Raw genomic sequence first — 26333 nt, forward strand, 5'->3', positions numbered from 1 at the left:
TTGAGGCTTTCCTCATGCATCTCTTTGCAGCCAGTTCTATAGCTGCATTGTTCAGTGGTTTGGGACCAGGCCACACAGCTGAGTGCAGATGGTGCACATTATGGAAAGTTTCAAAGAAGCAAGAGTGAGAAAATAGTATTCAAAAAGAAATGGAATCTAATTTTACAAAGAATAAGCAAGACATGAAAAAAATAATTTATTGTGTAATTCAATCTTGTGGTTTTGTTTTCTTTCATTAATCATTTGGACTTTGTTTACAGTTTACCCATTTCAAAGCCAACAAAATCAATTTGTTGACCAACATAACTTATTTCAGACATTCTCCACTGTACAAAAGGAAATGCTCCTCTTTAGCGCCCCCACTGCTGAATGGATTGACGTTGTAAGAAGTCTTACAACAGCAGGTTAAAGTCCAACAGGTTTATTTGGTAGCAAAAGCCACTAGCTTTTGAAGCACTTGCAGCTCCTTCATCAGGGGAGTGGGAGTTCTGTTCACAAACTGGGCATCTAAAGACACAAACTCAATTTACAAAATAATGATTGGAATGTGAGTCTTTACAGGTAATCAAGTCTTAAAGGTACAGACAATCAGAGTGGAGAGAACATTAAGCACACGTTAAAGAGATGTGTATTGTCTCCAGACAGCTGCAGAAAATCAGAGGCCAAATGCCCATGACCGCTGAAGTGTTCCCCAACAAGAAGGGAACAGTCTTGCCTGGTGATTGTCGAGCAGTGTTCATTAATTCATTGTCGTAGTGTCTGCATGGTCTCCCCAATGTACCATGCCTCAGGACATCCTTTCCTGCAGCTGTCTGGAAACAATATATATCTCTTTAACCTGTGCTTAATGCTCTCTCCACTCACATTGTGTCTTTAAGGCTTGATTACCTGTAAAGACTTGCATTCCAATCATTATTTTGTAAATTGAGTTTGTGTCTTTATATGCCCTGTTTGTGAACAGAACTCCCACTCACCTGATGAAGGGGCAGTGCTCCGAAAGCTAGTGGCTTTTGCTGCCAAATAAACCTGTTGGACTTTAACCTGGTGTTGTGAAACTTCTTACTGTGTTTACCCCAGTCCAACACTGACATCTCCACAGAATGGAGTTGACACAAGGGCCGGTATTACAACATATACATGTGCATGACACTAAGCTCAAATTAAATTTCAGCCAAATGGTTTAAGAATCTCCAAACTAAGTTTAAAGAATCCTAAATAACCACACTTTCACTCTATAAACATGGAAGCACACTACTCCACCACTATGTTGTGGGGTAAGTATGTCAAGAGACAAGCCTCAGGGACCCATCTTCCAGCATTTGCAATGTCACCACCATTGGTAAGTGACTCTAAATCAACACAGCTCACTAACACAGAGCATTGCCTTTCCACTGTTTGCCCAACCAGGTCCACCCTACCAGTTAGGGCATTAGTTTCTACGTTCCCTGAAACAAAACATTTTGATTCCTGATCGCAGCTTCCCAAATCTCATTAGCGAGTGAGCAGGCTGGTCAATGTTGAAAACAAAATATATCCTGATGTAGATTCACCTGGCTCAGTTATTGGATTATCCAACCTTCCAGAAAATTGTAAAATATGATTTTACATCATCAGGTTTATGGTTGGTCCAAAAAGACCTCATTTCTATCCAGAAAGATGGTTAACAATGGGTCACTAAATAATAGGGAAAACATGAATTTGAGATCCCACTAAGGCAATCAACAGGAGCCAGGAGTTGCTTAGTTCCATGCAGTTCATAAACTACATTTTAATGCATTTCTGACCACAGAATGGATTACAAAGATTTGGAAGTTTAATTATTAGTGTCACAAGTAGGCTTATATTAACACATCAATGAAGTTACTGTGAAAATCCCCTAGTTGCCACATTTTGGCATCTGTTTGGGTACACAGAGGTAATTTAGCATGGCCAATGCTAACCAGTGCATCTTTCAGACTCTGGGAGGAAACCGGAGCACCCGGCGGAAACCCACAGAGAGATGGGGAGAATGACTGGACAATGACTCAGATCAGGAATTGCACCCAAGTCCCTGGCTTGTGTGCGTGCGCATGTGTGTCATGTATATGGGGGCAATTGCTGAATAAACGCTTACCTGGGAACCTCTCAGAAGGATGCCCTAGCATGTTTGTGGGGTAAACCTCAAATCTGATGCTGGGGAGCCAGAAAGTTATGGTTCTTCGTAATAAAATGGCACAAATCAACACCTTCTAATTTTGCAAGTACAGCCCCTTTGCTACAAGTACATCTAATATCTTAAATTTAAATCCGAAAATCTAAAAGAAGCTCTGCTGTGGCTCTGACCAACAAGGCAGAGATGCTTCACACATTTTATATGTTCCAGCTTTAATCTACGACAGATAATTACCGACAGTGGAACAAAACTGGTTGCATTTATTCGCTTATATTTTTGAGTGTAGGAGATGGAGGAGTGAGCTGATCGAGGTTTGTGCAATATTAATAAGGAACTGAAAGAGTGGCTACGCAGAATCCATTTCCTCTGGTGGAGAAATTCAAGAAGACGACGAAGACGACAAAAACCTAGAATTAGAGCTGGCTTATTCGGGAACAAAAGCAGGAAGCACTTCTTCCACACAAAAAATGCTTCTCAACAGATACCATGGATACTGGGACAAGTGTTTTCAAGATTTTTGTTAAGTAAGGTAGATTGAGCATAACATTGGGAAAATGAAGCTGAGATGCTGATCATCCATGCTCTAATCTAATCAGTGCAAGACAATTATCCCAAGTTTCCTAACCAATAATTATGGCTCAACCTACATCCCTGAAGCTCATTATCTGGTGGCCATTTGTGGCACCTTGATGTCTGCAAATTGCCTGCAGTGTTTTCTACATGACAACAGTGATTTCAGTTCAAAAGCACTAAATTGACAGTATAATACCCTGGAACATCTGGAGGGAGAAAACAATGTTCCATCTTGCTTTCCTTCATTGTGTTTCTATTTAATTACTAAATCACTTTGTCTTTCATTTCAGTAAAGAAATATCCAACTCAAAATGATCATTTTGATAATTTTCAGAAAATGAAGCGTAATAAGTACCAGTGTCACCAGTCAGCAACTTTGGACATGTGGCCAGGTGCACCAACCTATATTTCATGAGGTCACAGGATGCTCTGACACCCACCACCATTCCATTCATTTTTAAAGTTGTTTGAAATCATACAGGACATCACACCTTAGGAAGAATGTGACGGCTTTGGGGTGGTTACAAAAGATATTTACTTGCATACTTCAGGGATGAGGGATTACAGTTAGATGCATAGGTTGGAAAAGCAATGATGATTGTTCTCTTCAGAGCAGAGAAGGGTAAAGGAAATTTGAATGAAGTGTTTAAATCATTAAGAGTGCAGATTTATGGGATTGACAGAAGAGATATGGAGAAAATCCTAATTGGTCCAACAATGTATTGCCCGATAGAGTGATGGAAACAAGGCGATGACAACAGATTCCATTGGCAGCTTTCAAATGGGATTTGGATAAATACTTGAAGGAAAAGCAATTGAAGGGATTTGGAGAAAGCAGCCACAGAGTGACATTAACTAGACTGTTCTTCAAAGGAGCTTGTTCAGATTTTGATGGGCCAAATGGCTGTGCACTACTATTCAATGGCTCTCTGTGTGCAATGATCACACCATGATGCAATTTAATGGACAAAGATTAGTGAAGAATTGAGGTGTTAGGCATTATATTAGCACATATTCCTGAATGGTGACATAGTAAAATGAATGAAACCATATAATTCATTAGCTGCCAGGGAGATAGCATATAATTATTACAAAATGATAATTCATTCAATAATACATACATTAGATTTGGGCTTCTGCATTAGAAATAATACAGGCAAACAACGTCTCAAATGATTTCCTCTTCTACCCACAATGATTTTGATGTGCAAGCAGTGGAAAAGAGGGCTCACGCAGATCATTTACTACGATTTTGTCAATGAGATCATTCTCTTTAGCATCAGTTTAATGTAGTCTAAGATGGATGAATACATACAGGCACTGAAACTTGTGGCAGCAACAAAGGAAAATCTAACAACATTGACGACATGCACTACTCTCCCATAAATAAAACCAACAGAACATTGAGCCCACATTGCATGGTGACAGTGTATAATGTCTGTAAGCTCAGGCTACCATAGGTAGTTGATTCAAAGTGGCAGTAACAGTGATAGGCACTGAAAAATAGATCAGAAGCTTGTCTGTGTTTAAGATGTACATATAGAGTTTAGGTTTGTAATTATCCCCTGATGAAACTAAACTATACGCAAACAAAGAACTAAACAGGCAGATGGTATAAACTGCCAAACAATTTTAAAGATAATAAAAAGCTGAAATATTTCAAATACACGTTGTCCAATCCAGGTTCACTTCTGTAGACTGTGTAGGCAGTCTAAGAGGCATTTTTAAACAAGTTCAAAGATGTGCAGGTTAGGTTGATTAGCCATGCTAAATTGACCCTAGTGTCAGGAAGATTAGCAGGATAAATGCGTAGGGTTACAGGAATAGGGTTAGGGTGGGATTATGATTGGTACAGACGTGATGGACCGAATGGCTTCTTCTGTACTAAGTGCCTTCTGTACTATGATTCTATAAAGTTGTTTATATTTCCAGAATGTATTAATCTACCAAAGAAACTTTACAAACACTTGCCTGTCAACAATGCTAAGTTAACTTGTGTTATGTCACAACTGAGGTTATCTTTTCCTCTAACAAGTTCACAAAATCCCATGTATTCGCTTTGTACAGAGGAAGCTTTCTTCTCTCCAGTTACGTAGTATCCATCCCAGTATACTTACAGATTAACATTCCAGCATCCAATCTATGATAGCTCCTTAAAGTGAGTATTCTACAATCACTGATATATGGCACATTTTAATGGATCTTTCACAGGAAGTCTATAAGATTTATAAAGCACCTTTCTTCACTGCACAATGTTCCAAAGTGCTCTACAGCTATTAAAGTACTTTTTGAAGTGTAGTCACTGGTGAGGCCACAGCTGGAGTACTGTGTGCAGTTTTGGTTGCTGCACTTGCGCAAGGATATATTGGCCTTGGAGGGAGTGCAGAGGAGGTTCACTAGGCTGATACCAGAGATGAGGGGGTTGGACTATGAAGAGAGACTAAATAGACTGGGTCTGTACTCGTTGGAGTTTAGAAGGATGAGGGGGGATCTTATAGAGACGTATAAGATAATGAAGGGGATGGATAGGGTACAGGTAGAGAGATTCTTCCTGCAGAGAAAGGATAGCAGGACTAGAGGCCACAGCCTCAAGGTAAGGGGGGGTGGGGGCAGTTTAGATCACAGTTGAGGAGGAACTTCTTCACTCAAAGGGTGGTGAATCTCTGGAGTTCTCTGCTCATTGAAGTGGTGGAAGCTACCTCGCTAAATATATTTAAGTCATGGGTAGATAGGTTTTTGATAGACAAGAGAATTAAGGGTTATGGGGAGAAAGCGGGAAAGTGGAACTGATCCACTTCAGATCAGCCATGATCTTACTGAATGGCGGGGCAGGCTCGAAGGGCTAGATGGCCCACTCCTGCTCCTATTTCTTATGCTCTTATGTAATGTAGGAAATAGGACTACCAATTTGCACACAGAAAGCTACGATAAACAGCAATATGATAATGACCAGTTAATCAGTTTAATTTTTTTTATTTTTACGATTTGGGCGTCACTGGCAAGTTTAGCATTTATTGCCCATCTCTGACTGCCTTTGAGAAGGTAGGTGGTGAGCCACCTGCTGAAACTACTGCAGTCCCGTGGTGAAGGTGCTCCAGTGTTGTTAAAGATATCTAGAATTTTGACTTAGCAATGAAAAGGGAAAAGCAATATACTTCTCATGTCAGTATGGTGAATGTCTTTCAGGGGCTACTTGCAGACGGTGATATCCCCATGCACACCCTTGTCCCTTTCTGCGGTAAAGGTCATGCATATGGCAATGAAGGATAGGTATTGGCCAAGACACTGGGACAACTCCTCTTTTTCAAAATAGCATCTTGAGATATTTTACTCTCTCAGATACTGACAGAGCAGTCTGTGCCTCAGTTTAATATCTCAGCTGAAAGCCAGCAACCTCCAACAGTACAGAACCCACTTAGGAATGCAATGGAATATTAGCTTAGGGTTTTCAGTTCAAAGCTCTGGAACAGAGGATTGGCTGACATAAGATAGGTTACTACAAGCAAAGGTTCAAATAGTAACGTAAACTGCTAACCTTTTGGATTTTACTCTGATTTCTTTCAGGTTAGATGAAACTTAAAACTCTCAACTTCCAATATGCAGTTGCTTTGAGTAACAACTCATTTTTTAAATGATTCTTATGAACACCACTTTGCTGTGTATAAACTCCATTAGAAAACCACTCCCAAACACCAATAGGGTGTGACACTATTTGTATTTTCAAAAAAACATTACAAATACCTTTTATTGTTTTCAAGTAATGCCTGGTGTTTACTTAAGCAAAATGTGATTTTAAATGCTCAGAACAATCACGCAAAGTAAGAGAATTATGATAGCAATATTGTTTGCTATTAGGCAGAGTGTTTTGCAATTAAATTCCAAGCATTAGATATTTGTGGGAAGGCAAAAAACACACACACTGGGTTTAACAGGTCATTTTCAACAGGCACTGATTCAAATGGGTTAATCTCATGCCAGTTTTTCTTCTCAGCCAAAGCTTGAGACATGTATAATTAGCTGTAAAACGATGGTTTTCTAAACACAGAACTATTATCGTGTAGGAATGTTTCTCAAAGATAAACGTGCCCACGTTCAGTGGCAGGCGGCTTGCTGGACTAGGCAGTTCCAATTCACATAGCAGCCTCCCAGTAACTGCGAGGTCAAGTGTATAAAGTGTGAGGCCCCAGCAGGGCAGCTGTGAGAGAAAGCTGCACATAAAGCTCAAAAAAAACCAAGCAGCTGACAAATGTGATCATTTTGCTGCATACATTACCCTTCTGAGGTTGTACTGTTGCAGGTCTGACAAAAAGAAACAGGCTGAGCCTGTGACAACTTCAACCTTACTTGCAGTTTACGTTAACTGAAAACGAACGTCTGCTGTAACTCTTATCCACGCTGCAGTGATAGAAGTGGAAAGCGGGCAAGCAATCACAAAATTGTAATCCAATTCTACATGCCAAAGGGAGCTTATAACATTAGAAACACACACACACACACACACACACAGGAATCGCAGTTAGATTTTCCTTTCATACCTTGTATTTATAAATGCAATAAAACAGATGCAAATCTTTAGTCCTTACCTGATGTAATTGCCTTTCGTTTCCTGGGGAATTGGAAAGGGGATAGAGTGGGATCAGTCAGTGTTTGAACAGGGGGCACATATATTTTAACAAAAATCAGAAGCACCAAGTGTCTCGGTTATTAATTTGACCACTAAAATGACAAAAGGAGCATGAGTAAGCCCAAACAGACTGCACGTTAGAGTCCAATGTGGGTCATTGACAACTCCTTTCCCCCAGCAAGAACACACAAGGTGAGAGAAAGAGAGAGAGAGAGAAAGAGATGGCGTGGTGCACAGCAGCTCAGAGAGCAGATCCCGACTCAACACAAGTGTGTGCAATGTGCAGAAGTAGAGTATAGCGGGCAGAGCGTGGGGAACAGGGCACAGCGGGCAGAGCGTGGGGAACAGGGCAGAGCATGGGGAACAGGGCAGAACGGGGGAACAAGGTATAGCTGGCAAAGTAGGGGAACAGGTTTTAGCAAGCAGAGCAGGGGAACAGGATATAGCAGGTAGAATGGGGGAACAGGGCATAGCAGGCAGAGTGGGGGAAACAGGGTATAGCAGGTAGAATGGGGGAACAGGGCATAGCAGGCAGAGTGGGGGAAACAGGGTATAGCAGGTAGAATGGGGGAACAGGGCATAGCAGGCAGAGTGGGGGAAACAGGGTATAGCAGGCAGTGCAGGAGAACAGGGTATAGCAAGTAGAGTAAGAAGTCTGACACCACCAGGTTTAAGCCCAAACGATTTATTTGATAGTAAACTCGCAAGCTTTCGGGGTTTGCCCCTTCGTCAGGTGATACATAGCAAGCAGAGCAGGGGGAACAGGATATAGTGGGGGGAACAGGGTACAGCAGGCAGAGCATGGGAAATGAGGGATAGCAGGCAGAGAATGAGGAATAGGGCAGAGCGGGGGAACAGCTCCTTACTGAATGGGAACTCTGCGGCTAAGCTGTGCGGCAGGAGGAGGCGCTCACATCAGGAAAAGGAGCCCGCCGAGACTCCTCTCTTACCTGCAGCACGTACGCCGCTAACTCGAACACCGTCTCGCTGTCCACCTCGATGTCGCCCTGCGGGAGAAGAGGAGACAGGACATCAGTCACCAAAATGCAGCCGGAGCGGACCCTCCCCTCCAGGCCGAACCACACAGTGAGAGAGGGGGTGGTTTCACAAACTCACACACTCACCAAAGGGAAAAAAAAACAACCGCTGCCAGCCCAGCACACTCACACTGCTCACACAGATATCACAGCACAGGCTGTGGGCTCGCTCAGCACTGAGACAAGTCTCTGCCGTGTCCACTGGCTGGACTGTGTCCACTAGCCTCTCCCTCCTGCAGCGCTGTGGTTGTGGCTGAGTGAGCAGGTTGGGTCAGTCTCTCACACACACTGGGAGATTAGGAGAGAGCTGGAGTGAGTGTACACGCAGACAAGCTGCAGGGCAAACTGGCTCCCTTTTAAATAAAAACACTTTGGGTGTATGGGTGGAGATTTTATGACTTTTCCGCTCACGCCTGATTCACACCCACATAAACAATGGGTTGTAAATAAAAAAACTAGGGTTGAAAGGGCAACTTTCTTGTCTGAGCAAATCGACTTCGGAAATGTATCGACATTTAAAGAAGGAACAGTTATATTTCAGCACAAGCAGGCTCTCGGTGTTCAATAAACATTCAGATTTGGCAGCCCCAGAGTCAAGTGTGCCAATAATAACCGGCAGACTTTTTTCAGAGAATCCCGATAATGCGGGGGGGAGGCGCCATTCGGCCCATCAAGACTGTACTGGGCAATAATTCCATAAGGCTTCCCCACACTTACTCTGCCAGTTCCCTGACACCCCCAAGGGGCAATCAACCTAACCCACAAATCGTTGGAGTGTGGGAGGAAACCCACACAGACACGGGGAGAATGCGCAAACCCCACGCAGTCCACCCAAGGCCGGAATTGAATCTGGTGCTGTGAGGCAGCAGTGCTAACCACTGTGCCACCTTTTAACCAGCCTCCAGTATTCTGCCCCCACCTGAACCCCTCTGATCTCTTACCCTCTCTCCATCATTTCATTAAGAACGGCCAGCATGACATTGGCTCTCAATTGCTTTGCTCACCAACCTGTCTCCTGGGAACATGCAGCACTCCCTTCTCAGCCCAAACCATAATATTGTCACCAAACTCACTGATGAGCATGCAGTTATTGGCTAAGATCCTCTGGTCTCATTCAACCCCATCCAACCTCCATTTTCACTGGCAATGGTGAACTTGGCGATCAGCCAAAACTCCATTAATTGCTGAGGGACCGGAGGATCCCAGCCCGGGGCGAGGCTCGAAGAATCCCAGCCATGGGCGAGGTTCAGGAGATTCCCAGCCTGGGGCGAGGTTTGCAGCACCCCAGCTGTGGGCGAGGTTCGGAGGACCCCAACCGCAGGTGAGGGTCGGAGGATCCCGGCCGCGGGCGAGGGTCGGAGGATCCCATCCGCGGGTGAGGTTCGGAGGACCCCGGCTGCGGGCAAGGTTCCAGAGTATGGAAAATTTCAGCCATTGTCTTGAGAACCCACCTCTACTTACCAGAGACCAAACTTTAATTATCCCGTGATTTTCATCAACTTCGCCATAGCCATGACCACATCGTTGAATACTAAACCAGGTGGAATTCTCCCAAGCGCCTGCTGGCATGTTTCATGGCAAGTATTAGGGGAGAGGCCCAGAAATAAATTTCACGCCAGTGTGAATTCACAGTGGGATTTTCTGCAGGTGCCCACCATTGCAGGTCAGAAAACCGACAAGAGGTTGGCATGAACCTCATGTACGTCTTGCTAATGGGATGCAGATGAAGACTAGGCTCCAACCACCCCCCAGTGCCATTTTCTCCATGATGCCAGCAGGAGAACATGCTGGTGGGAAACACGGTTGGAACAATGTAGATATCAGCACTCGTCTGAACAATGTCTTGGGCTGGTTCCAAAGTTCAGGATGGAAGCAACCCTGGAACATCACAGCAATGATTGGGGGGAGCATCTGGAGGTGAACTTTCAAGTCAGATTTTGTGGAGAGTGGGGTGCACCATCACCCAGCTGCAGAATGTTCCTGGAGATCCATCTTCAATCTCTAGAGGTCCATCTGTCAACCTCAGAATGTTGGCCAATGTTCTATCTTCATTTTCAGGTGGTCCACCTTCTTTTTCGAATAGTGGATCAGAGATACTGGGTGCTTTTTCAATATGGCACCCAGACACATTGATGGACTGCATGCCATTCACACTTGCCCAGTCACTGAATATAGCGTAAAACATCCAGATACGTAATTAATCAGGTTGGGGCCGTAAGATTTGGATGTTTTTCTGCCAGCATGAAACACTCCACCTTCCCACACCTGCCATAGTCTCAAAATGGGAGAATCGTGTGCAGTTTTGGTGTCCCTATCTGAGGAAGGATGTCCTTGCTATAGAGGGAGTACAGCGAAGGTTTACCAGGCTGATTCCTGGGATAGCAGGTCTGTCATATAAGGACAGACGAAGTCAGTTAGGATTATGTTCACTGGAGTTTAGAAGAGTGAAAGGGGGTCTCATAGAAACTTATAAAATCCTAACAGGGTTAGACAGGGTAGATTCAGAACGAACATTCCCAATGGGGAGTCCAGATCTAGGGTCATAGTTTGAGGATAAGGGGTAAACTTTTAGAACTAAGGTGAAGGGAAATTTCTTCACCCAGAAGGTAGTGAATGTGTGGAATTCATTACCACAGAATGTAGTTCAAGCCAAAACATTGACTGATTTCAAGAAGAAATTAGATATAGTTCTTGAGGCTAAAGGAATCAACGGATATGGGGGAAAGGGGGATCAGGATATTGAATTCGATGCTCTGCCATGATCAAAATGAATGGCGCAGCAGGCTTGAAGGGCCAAATGGCCTACTTCTGCTTCTAGTTTCTATGTTTCTATTGTCTTCATCTTTGTTATTGACCTCATCTTTTTGAAGATCTTCCTTCCATGGCATCCAACATCAACATCCCCACAACTCTGAACAGTCCACTTTTATCTCTTCCAAGATCCACAAACCAGACTGTCCTGGTCGAACTAACATGTTAGCCTGTTCCTGCCACGCTGAACTGATTTCTTCTATCCACACCCATTTCTCCTTCGATGCCTCCATCATTTCAACAGTTTCCAATTTATTAGCTCTAATCATTGCTTCACCATGGAAATCCAATCCCTCTACACCTCCATCTCCCCATCAGAGTGTTATGAGGGCTACCTGAATTGAGGACCAACCAGTTGCCATCCACTATCACTCTTCCCTGCTTGGCTGAACTTGTTCTCACTTTGAACAACTTCTCCTTTAACTTTACTTCAAATGAAAGGTGCTGGTTTGGATATTCACATGGGTCCTTACTATGTCTGCTTTTTTGTGGAATATGTGGAACGTTCCTTCTTCCGGTTCTACTCAGGTTGCCACATCTCTTTTCCCCGTGCATCGATAACCAGATTAGTGCTGTTTCTTGCTCTCACCTTAAATTTTATCATTTTTTTCATCCAATTTCATGTCTTTTCTCACTTTCACATGGGTTCATCTCTGAGTCTTCCCTTCTGTTCCTGGATTTTTCTTGGTTTCTATCTGGAAATATTCATGGTAAACCCACCAACTCTCTCAGCAACCTCAAATACAATTACTCACAACACGCTCTCTGCAAAGGGATTCAATTCCATTCTGCCAGTTTCCCCCTCTCCGTTGTATGTGTTTGATTTGGAACCTTCCATATGAGCTCTTCTGATAGTCTTCCTTTTCCCTCAACTGAGGATTCCAACCTCATCCCCCACAGTCGTGATGGTTGTCAAGACACTCAACCATGTCCGTCTAATTTCATGTACTTCTTTTACACCTTCTCCTCGTCCTCATGCCCAGCAACCTCCACGTTTAGTGAATCTCCCCCAATCACTTCTGCCACCTCCAAACACACCTTCCCCTCCCAACAATCTGAAGGGCCCATTCCCCCCACAACAGCCTGGTCCCTCACTCAAAACCCCCTCTCATCGCACGGCACATTTCCATGCAAGTACAAGAACTGTAACACCTGTCCTTTTAGCTCCTTTCCACTCACTACCCAAAGCCCTGAATTAGAATTTAGTATGCAGTCTGCTCTACTTTAGGAGATGAAATGTAAATTGGTTAACACTGTGTGGACAGCTCTAGTCAGTTCACAAGCATGATCCCAAGCTTCCAGTTTCCTGTCATTTTAATTCTCCTTGCTTCCAATACTGTCCTTGTTATCCTTGATCATTTGCAGTGTTCCGATGAAGCTCACAGAACAGCTATGCATCCTTCGATTAGGGAATTTCCAGTCTTCCAAGCTCAACACTGAGTTCAACAATTTAGACCATAATCTCTGCTTACTGATGGCAGCTTAAAAGAATCCCCACAGTGCAGAAGGAGGCCATTTGGCCCATTGAGCCTGCACCAGCAACAATCCCACCCAGCCCCTGACCCCATAACTCCACATATTTACCCTGCTAAAACTCCCTAACCTTCATATCTTTGGACACTAAGGGGCATTTAGCATGGCCAATCCACCTAACGTGTGCATCTTTGGATTATGGGAGGAAAGCAGCGCACCCGGAGGAAATCCATGCTAACCCATGGATTCTGCCATTCATATTTCCCCAAGACACTTTTGTTTCTTCACTTGCCCCATTAACACTCCCTTGGACCTACACCACCAACTCCTTTCTTATTTAATCTTTCTTCTCTTCTTTCCATTCACAGAATTTCCTTCTGTTATTTTCACATCCTCCCACTTTCACTTGCTTAAAACCTATTATGTTTCTCACTTTTCCCAGTCCGGATGAAAGGTCATCAACCCGAAATGTTAACTCTGTTTCCCTCTCTGCAGACGCTGACTGGCCCACAGAATATTGTAAGGAGCCTCACAACATCAGACAATGTAAGTGGAGAGCTTGTCTGTACCTTTAAGACTTGATTACCTGTAAAGACTTGCATTCCAACCATTATCTTGTAAATTGAGTTTGCCTCTGTATATGACTTGTTTGTGAACACAAGTCCTCACTCACCTGATGAAGGAGCAGTGCTCTGAAAGCTACTGCTTTCAAATAAACCTGTTGGACTTTAACCTGGTGTTGTGAGACTTCTTACTGTGCTGATCCCAGTCCAATCCTGGCATCTCTACATCATGGCCACTGAATATTTCCAGACTTTTCTGTTTTTATTATTGCCAGTAAGAAAATGATCTGAAGTGTACATTAAATTATTATATTTTAATTGTCCTCATAGTTTAAATATAGTCTTAGGGTGATGCATCTTTTTGGAATACCTCAGTGGATTGTTTGTAATGATTGCACGTGTTTTTCCTACCCAAGGAATCTCTGATCTTGTCTGTCTCACTGAGGATACAGTACCCTTAAGATGAGCCACCAAGGTAATGCTCATTTGCTAAGTAGTGGCATTCATAGTTTTGGCACTATTTTGGAAGCATTCAGAGTAGAAAAAGGCAATAATTGTAGCAGTATTCTGGTGAAAGGGCACAGATCTGAAACATTAACTCTACCTCCTTCCTTCACAGATGTTGCCAGACCTGCCGCACACTTGTAGCATTATCTGTTTTTATTTCAGATTTCCAGTATTTGCAGCACTTTGTTTTTTGTGTTTGAAATATTAGCAGCATTCCAAAAGGAGCACACACGCGGAAAAATATTTAACCCACTTGGTTTAGCTCTGTGTTCTTTCTTTCCAGGTTAAGGAATATCAGTGTCAGATGTGATGTTGAATCCATTGCATCATGCTGTGACATGAAAATAGGGTCGCGCTGTAGGGTGGGAACATGCAGCTGCAATCTGCTCAACCCGCTCACATTTTAAATGGCCCTCAGGCGGTTAGGATGCTTCTTTTTTACACTTTTATTTAATTGGCTGATTGTTAGTGCCACAATTACAGTATCATTCTAATAGCAGCAATGCCAATTAAGGAAACCATAGCTCCAGAGACTTGCCCTCAGTGACCATTTTGAAAATTAAAGGATTAAAATTACAGATGACAACCTCATTTTAAATGAGTTAATAATTTCAACTGAGGGGAAAAATTGTTAGAAGTAAATTACGCATTCACACTGTAACAAAAGAACATTGGGCGTTCTAACAGCAATATTAAATCTGCTGCACGCTAAGGGATTGTGATGTTTGCATATTTAACATCAGCTAAGAGATGATTTGTCCACGAGACAATTTGAGGGTATGAGTAATACAATATTCTTTCTTTTCAGTTGAGAAGAAATTATGTTTTTGCAGAGAATTTTTATTGGCATGCGACAACACAAATAATATGCTAGTGATTAAAATATGCAAAAAAATACAAATATCTGATCATGTTCCAGACCCCCAGATTAGAGTCCCATCACTGACTAACCTCAAGCGTGGCATCTTAGCTTGAAGAATGTGTGCACTAAAAGTTCAGTACGATCTCTGAGGATTTGATCTCAACTAGTTTGGCAGTATAACTGAGTACAGCATTTACTGATAGGGATTATTAAGTTCTTTTGTCATGTACCCATGGATTGTATTCTAAGTTGACTTTTGTTGAAATATTGTGTGTTAAGGACACAATCAAGGGAGCCTGAGGCTTGTTTGAGCCAGTGTGAGGGAGTTAACTTTTTACCCTAGCTCCCATCCCTCATACTGTGCAAACCTTTAACTCCAGTTACTAATTATGTCATCAGCAATCCCTTTTGAAACCAAAATATTCAAAATACAGGGTATGCAATTATATCATGTTTTATTGCCTTTTCTTAAACTGAATACCGAAAACGATTTCAGTGGAGATTTCTTTCGGGAGCAAAATCTCTTGTAAAGAAAACATTTTTTGTTATCTGGATGTCATTCAAGGTTATTTAGAAGGCTGGTTTTACTTGTGATTACATATGACTTGTATTCTTATAAAATACAAGCAATTAATAAGTCAGTAATAAACAGACTGAATATAGCACATTTAGAAACCATTAGTGGGTTTCCTCCAGGTACTCCAGTTTCCTCCCACAGTCCAAAGATGTGCGGGTTAGGTTGATTGGCCATGCTAAAATTGCCCCTTAGTGTCCTGGAATGTGTAGGTTAGAGGGATTAGAGGGTAAATGTGTAGGGATATGGCAATAGGGCCTGGGTGGGATTGTGGTCGGTGCAGACTCGATGGGTCAAAGGTCCTGTTTTTGCACTGTAGGGTTCTATTAGTAGAATGCAACCTGAAGTAAAAACATGTTGAAAATTTACTTGGGTGTTTCCAAATTAGTACAACAATACACTTGGCTCTGTTGTTGAAATAGCTGAGGTCCAAGTTGAAAAATACACAGGATTATCTATAGACTCAATGCTAAAGAAGATGTCCAGCCAGTCCAAAAGAATCAACAATGCCAGCAGAGTATTAAACTGTACAGTTAAAACAATGAAATACAAGTCAGAGGAAGTCATAATCAAATTGTACAATGCTCTGGTCAGAGGGCAACTAAGTACCATGTCCAGTTCTGGTTATGGAGTCACGAGGGAAACATTCAAGCACTGGAAACAGTTCAGAGAAGTGCTACAAGGTTGATCTGTAGTCTAAGAGCTCTAAATTATAAGGAAAGTTTGGAGAAACTTCGATTCATGACTGAGAGGTATTAATACCAAATTATAAATTGTATGGAAAAAGTTAATCTGGTAAATCACTTACAAATTTGAGAATAGAGCATGGAATCAGAGGTTTACGCAGGTACAAGGCAAATTTTGGACTGATATCACACAAGTTTTCTTTACACTTCATGTTAACAAATAGAATGAATTCTAAGTAGAATAGCAGGAGTGAAATGATTGGAATAATTTAAGCAGCAGCAGGCACTTCAGCAGGTCTTGCCAGTTGGAACAGTCTCCCTTGTCTGCTCCATTTTGTGATAAGATGCCAGTTTTCTGGATATCAATTGTTCAGTGCTCGACTTGCTTGCAGTTGCCAGCAATGTAGTTTTCTCATAGCTAGCCTATGTGTCCCTCCCCAGCCAATGAAAAAGTCAGGCAGTCAAAAATGAGGTCACAAGTCTCGCTATTCAAACAGTTGCATGTGTGCAACTGTTCCTCCCACTAAATTGTGGAATCTGCTCCATATTAACAGAGCAGTGGTGGAAGTGTACAGTGATCTAAACCATAAGCATCTCTAAGCACTTAAGTCAATATAAGGTGAGCTTCAGCAGATAAAGGATAGGATCTACTCAATTTATTTTACTTGTCTCTCTCTCAGTTCACCGTGAAGACTTGCAAAACCTTTTTCTCTAATGGATGTCAAATTTAATTTTACCATGTGTTTTCCTTGTTTGAGGCCCAGCTTGCAACCTATTATTGAGCAATAACTAGATTCACGCAGCTCACAAAGTTTCATGAATATCGCATGCAGCATACATGTCTGTTAAAAAATATTTATTGTACATCAAAAATACTTATTTTGTTTTAAGATTCCAAGAAGTCATAGGCCAAATACATCTCAGATAAGCTTTTAAATTATAGGTATCTTAAACATGAATCAAGCATTTTCTGTCTCTTAGTATCTAAATATGGAATAAATACTAAAATTCTAAACAACAATTTTCAACATTTCAACATTATAGCGTAACACCTAGTGATAAACTTGTAAATTCAAAACAAGCTGATATAAACATCAAAGAAAATAGCATGTTTTTTGCTGCATGACATTTTTTATTCTCTCTGCCTGTAAGATAAAAAATTTGATAAATGCATAATTCATATGTTACTGTAATTTATTTGAAATGCCTGGGTATCTGTACCAGTGAAAAAAAGGAAAGTTCGGCAGTCTTTTAAAGACATAAGCCATTCTCAATTTCGCAACACACACTGGACTTTGTAATCGACGTGAACATGATCTAAAACTATTGTATTTAACTTTCGACAAGGGGAATGGAAAATCAATTTATTATTAAACAGTGTTAAGGCTCTGATATATGTCTCTTTAGGAATGCAGTGGAAAGTGTTTTGACCTCTCGTTGTCATGTGCACTGACATATTACTCGTTAACATTTACCTATGACATTCTCATGGTCAGGTTTTTATTGTCAAATAGACACCTGCATGCAAAGGAATCATTTTTAAAGAGAAAAGAATCACATTCTCATCTCCCTTTAAGTTATCAGTTTCTTTGATAGGAAGAAAAATTTGGAAAGGTTTTAGATTTGGGCAGCAATTGCTAATTTGACACTTTCCATTCATCTCTCAAGTTGAACCAATAGGTTTGAATCCAACTGAAGTGACAAGATGACAACAACTTTTATTTATCTTACACCTTCAATGTAATAAAACATCCCAATGTGTTTTGCAAAAATATGACATTGAGCCACATGGAGATGTTAGGGCAATGGTCAAAAGCTTGGTCAGAAAAGTAGGTTTTTAGGAATGTCTTGAAGGAAGAAAAGGCAGTAGAGATGCACAATGATTACGAAGGGAATTCCAGAGCTTAGAGCAAGGACAACTGAAAGCACAGTGACAATGATGAAGCAACTAAATTGGAAATGCTCAAGAGATCAGAATTGAAGGAGCACAGATGTCTCAGACGGTGTAGGGCTGGAAGACTTTACACAGATGGGGCTGAGCAAGGTCTTGTAAAGAATTGAAAACAAGCAGTACAACATTAAAATCAGTGTTAAAACTGGAGACAACATTGGTCAGTAAGTACAGTAATGATGGATGAACGGAGCCTAGTGTGCACTTGTTTACAGGCAGAGTTTTGAATAAGCTTAAATTTGTGGAAGCTGGAAGTTGGGAGGCTAGGATTGGATTGAAATAGTTAAATCTATCTAGTTTGATGTAACAAAATCATGAATCAGAATTTCAACAGCAGATGAGTTGAGACAGGGTGAAGCTAAGCACTGTTCTGGAGGTACAAATAGAAAGTAATGTTGCAACAGACATGTGATTAGTAGCTCATTTTGGGTTCAAATACAACACAAACCTAATGATTCATCTCAAACAGTTGCCAAGAAGAGAGATGGAATTGGTGGCTAGAGAATGGAGTTTGTGGTGGGACTGGAGACAATGGCTTTGGTCTTCCCACTATTGATCTGGACAACAATTCTGCTGATTCATTGCAGGATGTCAGATGAGCAGTCAAATAATTTAGAGACATTGGAGGGATTGGGCGAGGTTGTGACAAGGGTTGGGTGACATCAGTGTACATTTGGAAACTGACAATGTCTTTATTGATGATGTCACTGAAGGGCAGTAAGTACAGAAGAAATAAGGGGTCAAAGCCAGATTCTTAGGGGATAACATATGTAATACTGTGGAGCAGGAAGAGAAGGCGTGCAGGTGATTCTCTGGCTACAACTAGATAAGAGTGGAATCGAATGCATGATGTCCTGCCTAGTTGGACAATGGTGGAGAGGTGTTTTAGGAGGATGATGATGTGGTCAATCATGTCAGAGACTATGGAGAAGTCAAGAACATAAGAAATAGGAGCAGGAGTAGGCCATCTAGCCCTTCGAGCCTGCCCCGCCATTCAATAAGATCATGGCTGATCTGTCGTGGCTCAGTTCCACTTTCCCGCCCTCTCCCCATAACCCTTAATCCCCTCTCTTATCAAGAACCCATCAACCCGCTTCTTAAAAATATTTAGCGAGGCAGCCTCCACCACTTCAACAGGCAGAGAATTCCAGAGATTCACCACCCTTTGAGTGAAGAAGTTCCTCCTCAACTCCGTTCTAAACCGCCTCCCCTTTATCTTGAGGCTGTGCCCCCTAGTCCTACTGTCTTTTTTGAGCAGGAAGAGTCTCTCCACCTCTATCCTATCCATCCCATTCATCATCTTATACGTCTCAATGAGATCTCCCCTCATTCTTCTAAACTCTAACGAGTACAAGCCTAGTTTATTCAGCCTCTCCTCATAGCTCAATCCCCTCAACTCCAGTATCAGCCTAGTAAACCTCCTCTGCACTCCCTCCAGGGCCAAAATATCCTTGCGCAGGTGCGGCGCAAATTTACCATTTATATAGAAGAAGAATGAGGAGGAATAATTTACCTTTGTCACAGTCACAAAGAGTGTCAATTGTGATTTTGATGTGAATCACTTTGATACTGTGGCAGTTGTGAATATCTGATTGGAGAGATTAAAATGTAGAGTTCCAGGAAAAACAGGCAACAGACATGGATTTCAATTACACGTGATGCTGTGAATTGAACAAGTAACACCTCTCGATAGTATTATTTCCAATTACATTGAAAGACACGATTACCAAACTGAATACTGTGCTCTGTTTTTGCACTTGGTAATACCTAAATTACTTTAATGTAGACATTGTAAGATTTCAAGTCTTAAAACTCTTGGGATTACGGTTCTATCACTGTATCCCAGTAAATTAGTGATCACTGTCAGTCAGCTGTGCTTGAGCTTACTCAGGGTAGGGCGGTGTGCTATGGGCAGAATGATGGCACAGTGGTTAGCACTGCTGCCTCACAGCACCAGGGACCCAGGTTCAATTCCAGCCTCGGGTGAGTGTCTGTGTGGAGTTTGCATGTTCTCCCTGTGTCTGTGTGGATTTCCTCTGGGTGCTCTGGTTTCCTCCCACAGTCCAAAGATGTGCAGGTTAGTTGATTAGCCATGCTAAATTGATTCTAGTTTAAGAGGGATTAGCAGGGAAAATACGTGGGATTATAGGAATAGGATCTGGATGGGATTGTGTTCAGTGGAGACTCGATGGGCAAACAGCCTCCTTCTGAACTGTTGGGATTCTACGATCCTGTATGTTGGCCATCCCCTAATGCAAAATTCTCTGATCTGCTTCCATTCCTTGTCTAACTTTTGAGCCTGTTTGATTTCACTCAATCTTTGCGCATTTGCTGATAACATATGTACTGTCATTATAGCAAACTCTTCAACTTCTCCCACAAACTCAATATCGCATTTTTCTAGATTCTGTTTCAACGTGTAGTAGTGCATGTGCTGTTGTTTCCCCTCGGACATATACCATGAGAATAATCTCATCAATCTTCATTTAAATATTTGAATTCTTGATGGCATCATTTGAATTCAACAAACATTTAATGTGTAGGCCTAAGATGTAGTCAGCAAATTTATTATATGCCCACACGTCTGCTAATACTTCCTTTTCGATTACTATATATCTTTTCTCTGAATCTGTTAATGAATGTGATGCGTAACAGACTGGCCTGCATTTTCCTTCTTTTTGTACCTGAAAAAGTACTTTCCCCAATACTATCGAGGATACTACACTGCTTTACTTTGGGTCATAATGTGCTAACATCTCTGATGACATCAACCTTGCCTTGAATTTTTTGAATGATTTTTGATGTACTTCTTCCCGACAACATTGATTGTCACGGTGTGGCAACTGTCACAGTGGCTTGTTGTGCACTGTCAGGTTTTTCAGAAATTTTGCCACTTGATTCAAGATTCACATGAATTTTGGTCACTCTATGATGTTCCTTGGAGCTGGAAATTCATTGATGACTCTGGTCTTCAGTGGATTTAATCCTGATGTATTCACCACATGACCAAGGAACTTGATTGTTGGTTGTGACAGCTCACACTTATCGTTCACTGTCAACCCTGTCTTTTGTAGTTTCTCAATACTGCTCTCACTTGCATGACATGCTCAGCTCGAGTGGACCCATCTATCAACACATTCCACTCACATAGAGTTGTTTTTCACACGGGTAGAGAGAGAGAGAGACAGCCCAATCCTAAAGTAACAGATACAGTTGAATTTGACCAACATAAAAAAGAGAAAACAGAGAAAAGCAGATATAGGCATGCCTTGCTGTTTCAGTGAGCAACTCTGATTTTGAATTACAATCAGAACTTCAGTAATTCTTTTCTTTTTGTACAGTAAAATAGCCTTTAACTCCCAGAACTTTCAGCTCTATTCCTCTTCATCCCTGTAGGTTCTTGTAGGATAGTTGAAGAATTCATTTCTAGTACTGTGTCTGAAAGAGCTGAATTTGCTGCTGCAGTATCTAATTTAAAGCGTCCTGTGACTTTCTACCAGGATTTCTACACTCCAATAGTTTCCACGTTCTGCTCTGATCTCTCCTAAGCAGGGTACCTCAATGTCTCATAATCTTGAGCTTCATGGACTCGATTTCCTTTTAAAACCTTTCTCGTTTTAAATGTTCTGCTTTTTTCTCCACTACCTGAAAATGTCCCATCTCTTTGAACAAATAACATTGCAGTTCTTTGACATGTCTTTCCCTTCCACACCAGCTACTGCTGATCTAAGTTGCTGCCATTAATTGTTCTTCGTGTTGCATGTAACTGCTTTTCCCTGTTTTCCTTTTTTTATGTCGGTCAAATTCAACCATGTCTGGATTGGGCTGTCTCTCTCTCTCTCTCTTTCTTTCTTCTGGTTACTGAGTAGTTCTGCCTCTTGATCTCAGCTTGCCTACATAATTGAACTGGCCTTCACCAGCAATAAGTTTTCTCAGGACTGCAAATTATCTGATAACGATTCATCCAACAACCATTCTGCTGCAAATGAGCTCCTCTTTCACATTACCATACTCAGTTTTCTGTTAATCAGTTCAACTCATGAATATAAGTGCTGATGCTTTCCCCCTGCCTCTCGGTATGTTTACTGAACTTTGAACATTGCACAATAGTGTTATTGCTGAAAGTGAAATATGTCTCCAATACATTGTGGGCAGCACGGAGGTTAGCACTGTTGCCTCACAGTGCCCGCGTTCAATTCCGGCCTCAGGTGACTTTTTGGAGATTTCCCTGCATCTCCATGGGTTTCCCCTGGGTGCTCTGGTTTTCCTTCCCAATTCCAAAGATGTCCGAGTTAGGTTGATTGGCCATGGAAAATTGCCCCTTAGTGTCAGGAGAACTATATAGGGTTACGAGAATTGGGTTTAAGTGGGATTGTGGTCGGTACAGGCTCGATGGGCCAACTGGCCTCCTTCTGCACTGTAAGGACTCTATGATATGTGACGCTACCCTCATCCATCCCCAAGGTAACTAAAATGTAATCTGCACAGTGTGACCCAATGCAGTGCAAAACTGCACAAATCTCCTCAATCTCTTTGGTCACACTTCAGCCTTATTTAGGTCTGCAAATTTCTTATAACACTCTGATAGAGCCAAATATTTTTCTATCACCATCTTTTTACCCCCACCACTATATATTATTGTGTTGTTAGGTTGGAGTGGTTTCAATAATTTCCAGAGTGCTAGCTACAGAGTCAAGATTGGATGTTTATCTCCACCCATTTCAAAATTGGTTGCCAATAGTCATCATGACATAAAATTGCTAACTTTTGTTATAAATTTATGTCAACACATTCTGAACCATATACGGTTGACTTTTACCAGTCATGCTAGTTATCTCTTGTATGTATAATGACAATATTTTACATTCATTTCGTGCCTTCGTCCCTTTAATTATAGAATCCGGAATCCCTACAGTGTGGAAGGAGGCCTTTCAGCCCATCAAACCTGCACCAACAACAATCCCACCCAGATCCATCCCATAACCTCACATATTTACGCTGCTTAATCCCCCAACACTAAGGGTCAATTTAGCATGGCCAATCAACCTAATGTGCACACTTTTGGAGTATGGGAGGAAATCCGAGTCCTGAAGTAAACACTCACAGTCACCTGAGGCCCGTATTGAATCTGGAATCCTGGCACTGAGGCAGCAGTGCTAACCTCTGTGTATTGTGCCACCCTAACCACTGCGCCACCTTGGAAAAATTCAGAAGGCAGTTCACAGAAGTATAATCCGACACAAATTTATACTGAGCTTAAGGAAGGAGGGGGTGACTAAAAGTTTGATCAAAGAAGAAGAGAATTTCATGGCGGACCTAAAAGAATGAGTGAGAGAGAGAGAGAGAGAGAGAGAGTGATGCAGCAGATTTGGCAAGCTTTAGACTTCAGGTCACCGATGGTGGGATGAGGACAGTGGGGATATGCAAGAGGTCAGAGTCCTCGGAATGCAGAATTCTGAAAGGATTCTAGGGCTGTAGGAGGTTACAATGATGGGAAGGGGCAAGGCTTACAATTGCTCTTGCTTTTTTTTAAACTGGAAAATCTCATTGGAAAATTTGTTGTGTGATTCAGCATTTAGATTTTCTACTCAACGTCTGGTAGAGAGGAGGAGAATCTCTAAGAAAATTCTAAGTGCCTGCAAGTGATATCACAGGAATTCAAATGGTAGTAAGTTAAAAATCAAGTCTGCGCACACTTCGTATCCACAAAGCTTTACCTCCTATTGTCACATGTTTGTGTCAACTCTTCCATTGTAAACTCATTGCCACATTTTATTCTGTAGATATTCACTGTAATTACACTCCCCACCAGTGGTGATGCTGTAACATTTGAGAAACATGTCTCAATTCCTAAGCATGGACTGTTAGAAAAACATTCTTGCTCCAAGCAGCAATACATTTTTGCCTCCCAAACTGCAATAAATTTTGCTATGTAATTATAAATATAAAAATGAAATATAGGACAAAATAGGTGACTTTAAATTGGGACTGAATACATGCTATGGATCACTTTCTCCTGACCTCTCCATTTCTAGTTGGCTGAGACTTTCCTGTCTCGCCAGCAATGGGCACCATTGCAGGTGGGACAGGAAAAATTGGAGAGCATTGACTTTTGGCTACTCTTCAAAATTTTCCTGTCTTGCCTGTGGCGACGCTCATTGCTGGTGGGACCGGGGACAACTTTGACAAGAGTTTACCTAGTATATGTAAGTAATAATCATTGTTGAACTTATTTTTCCCAAAGCCAGCGATTTGATTCGCTAAAGGCAATTTATTTCACATTATTGTTGCCATGAAAATATCACGTACAAGGCATCTTGCAGATGAAATTAAAGAATGTAAGGATGTTTCTTAGGCACCTGAGTTCAATTTCCAGTCTCAAGTGCACCACACTACAGCACTTGCTTGCTAGCAGTTAACTTTATCAGTCTGCCGTGGGTTCTGTGTGGGAGAGACAGAAAAACTGGGAAGGATCTGTACCCACATATCTTGATTACTTCCCAAAAGGTCAACCCGGTATCATTAATGGTATTTTTGGAGATGTCTCGGCCTAGTCAAATCCTCTGAAGGTGACAGCACAGATTATGGGGCTAAGTTGGGAGCATGAAGGGGAACAAAAAATAGAACTGTTTAATGAAGCTTTCTGACTCCCATTAAAGGAGGACAAATCCAGGAAACTGAAAACTAAAATTTGCAAAGGCGTAAAAGTGAATCATTCACATTGTCACACTCATTAAGTTGCTGGGTAAATACACAGCAGCTTCCCATTGCTGGGCACTGTCGTGGTTTTGTTATCTCTACTGCAAAACCCACTTCAGATGCTGACTCACTTTTCCATCATAGTAATTCCAACTGTTTTATTTTAAACACAGAACAATGTTCTTAACTTTTGCTCCTTGATAGCTTCTTTCTCCTGGTGTTATTATCGTGACTGCATTATTCTTGAAGAAGTCCCCGTAAGTTACAGATTCGTTTGAAATGTGTAAGTTCTGACAGAAGCCTGTGTTTCAGAGTATTTTTAGAGCTGGAATGCGGCCAAATCTTTAGCTCTTATGGCTGTTCACATCTTAACGATTACTTGAATAACTGCCATATGAACAAAGCAGCCTCAGAACACCAACTGTCTAATGGCTCACATGCTTATTTCACTGAAATGGTCACAGGGAATCTCAGAATAAAGCCCTTTTCATGTGTAAATCTGAGCAGAGGCTATATCACCTGACATTTTTTTAAATGCAGGTGTGGGGTTGTAACTATTACACGACATGAAATTTCATGCTAGCAAATCAAAACTCTGAATGGGTTGAAATACACTTGGATGAGGGGAAGCTACTCAAAGCTACTATTGTAACATTGTGAAACAAGCAGCTTTTGCAAACTAAAACACACATGGGAAGAGCTATCCCTTTGTCACTTAATCTCTGCTGCTTTCGATAAGATCACAGACCTTTCCTCTTGATCCCCCCCACCACCTCCCTTTCCCTGCCTCTAGACTTGCTTTAAACCTGGTGCATCTCTGAACTTTTTTCCAGTTATGACGAATGTTAATCAAACTCAAATGTTAACTCTGTTTCTCTCTCCACAAGTGCTGCCTAACTTTGGCATTTACAGCATTTTTCTGTTTTTACTTCAGATTTCCAACATTTTGATTTTCTTTTGGCGAGAGCTGTGCTCTTTGAAATCAGTACAGTTGGCATACTAGTCAATCAGTGCCGCATTTTGCTAATGATTTGTCACAAGGGGTGGAGTTGAGTAAATACACAAGTCAAAGTCTGAAGTGAGTCATCATATAAAAATACAATACTGCTGGAGAAAGCTTGATGACGTGCAGAGCCTGTCTGCAATTTGAATTTGTACTTTTGTTCCTTGAAGGTTTTCTTTAGTGTAGATTTTAAGCACTAACTGTTAAGTGTAGAAAACTATTTTATCCTCACAACCAAACTCATTTTTGCTTTTGTCCTGAAACAGTGTGCATTTCTATGATTTGTTAAATTTTGAAGTGCTTGTATTATACTCAGACTATGTGCACTAATAAATATTTTATGGTTATTTGCCGTTCTCTTAAAATTCAAGCCTGAATACAAGCAGTTTTTAAAAAATACTGCAGTTCAGATTTCTGTAACGGGCTTACACTTTAAGTTTTGTTGGTCACTAGTTTAAGAGAAAACTAACTAAAATTAAAAGAGTGCTTTTGATTAGTTCAACTTGATGCATGTATCTTAAAGTATTTGAAAAAGAGGAGTTTATTTCTTAGAGCTGTGATCTTTACATTAAGTTTCTATTGGAGCAGTTGGAGTATAAAGATGTTCACTGTAAATTTACAACTACTATATGACTATTACCTTGAGCCCCCACCGCGGATGGCGAGCACAGACTCAAGAACACCTCCCACACCTGTCGCACTGAATTCCGTTCTGGACACTGCACCCTTGGAAAGATATATTGACCTTGGGTCAGGTGCAGCAGGCAGCAAATGGTATGTTGACCTTCATAGTGAGATGATTCAAGTACAGGACCAGG

At 41.5% G+C, this 26333-nt stretch overlaps 1 protein-coding gene across 2 annotated transcripts in view; it reads right to left on the minus strand.

Moving 5' to 3' along the window:
* LOC145339010 (FERM domain-containing protein 4B-like) overlaps window positions 1-26333 on the minus strand; it is a 317833-nt gene that overhangs the window by 87892 nt on the left and 203608 nt on the right. For both annotated transcript variants that reach the window (XM_080183444.1, XM_080183436.1), the window contains exons 6-7: window positions 8300-8356; window positions 7309-7331 (exon numbers count right to left, since the gene is read on the minus strand). In XM_080183444.1, coding sequence (XP_080039570.1) covers window positions 7309-7331; window positions 8300-8356 — 80 coding nt within the window. The remainder of the gene's footprint in view (window positions 1-7308; window positions 7332-8299; window positions 8357-26333) is intronic.

This window comes from Carcharhinus amblyrhynchos, chromosome 3 (genome assembly GCF_965287045.1).
Source record: "Carcharhinus amblyrhynchos chromosome 3, sCarAmb.v2.hapA, whole genome shotgun sequence".
Lineage (NCBI taxonomy): Eukaryota > Metazoa > Chordata > Chondrichthyes > Carcharhiniformes > Carcharhinidae > Carcharhinus > Carcharhinus amblyrhynchos.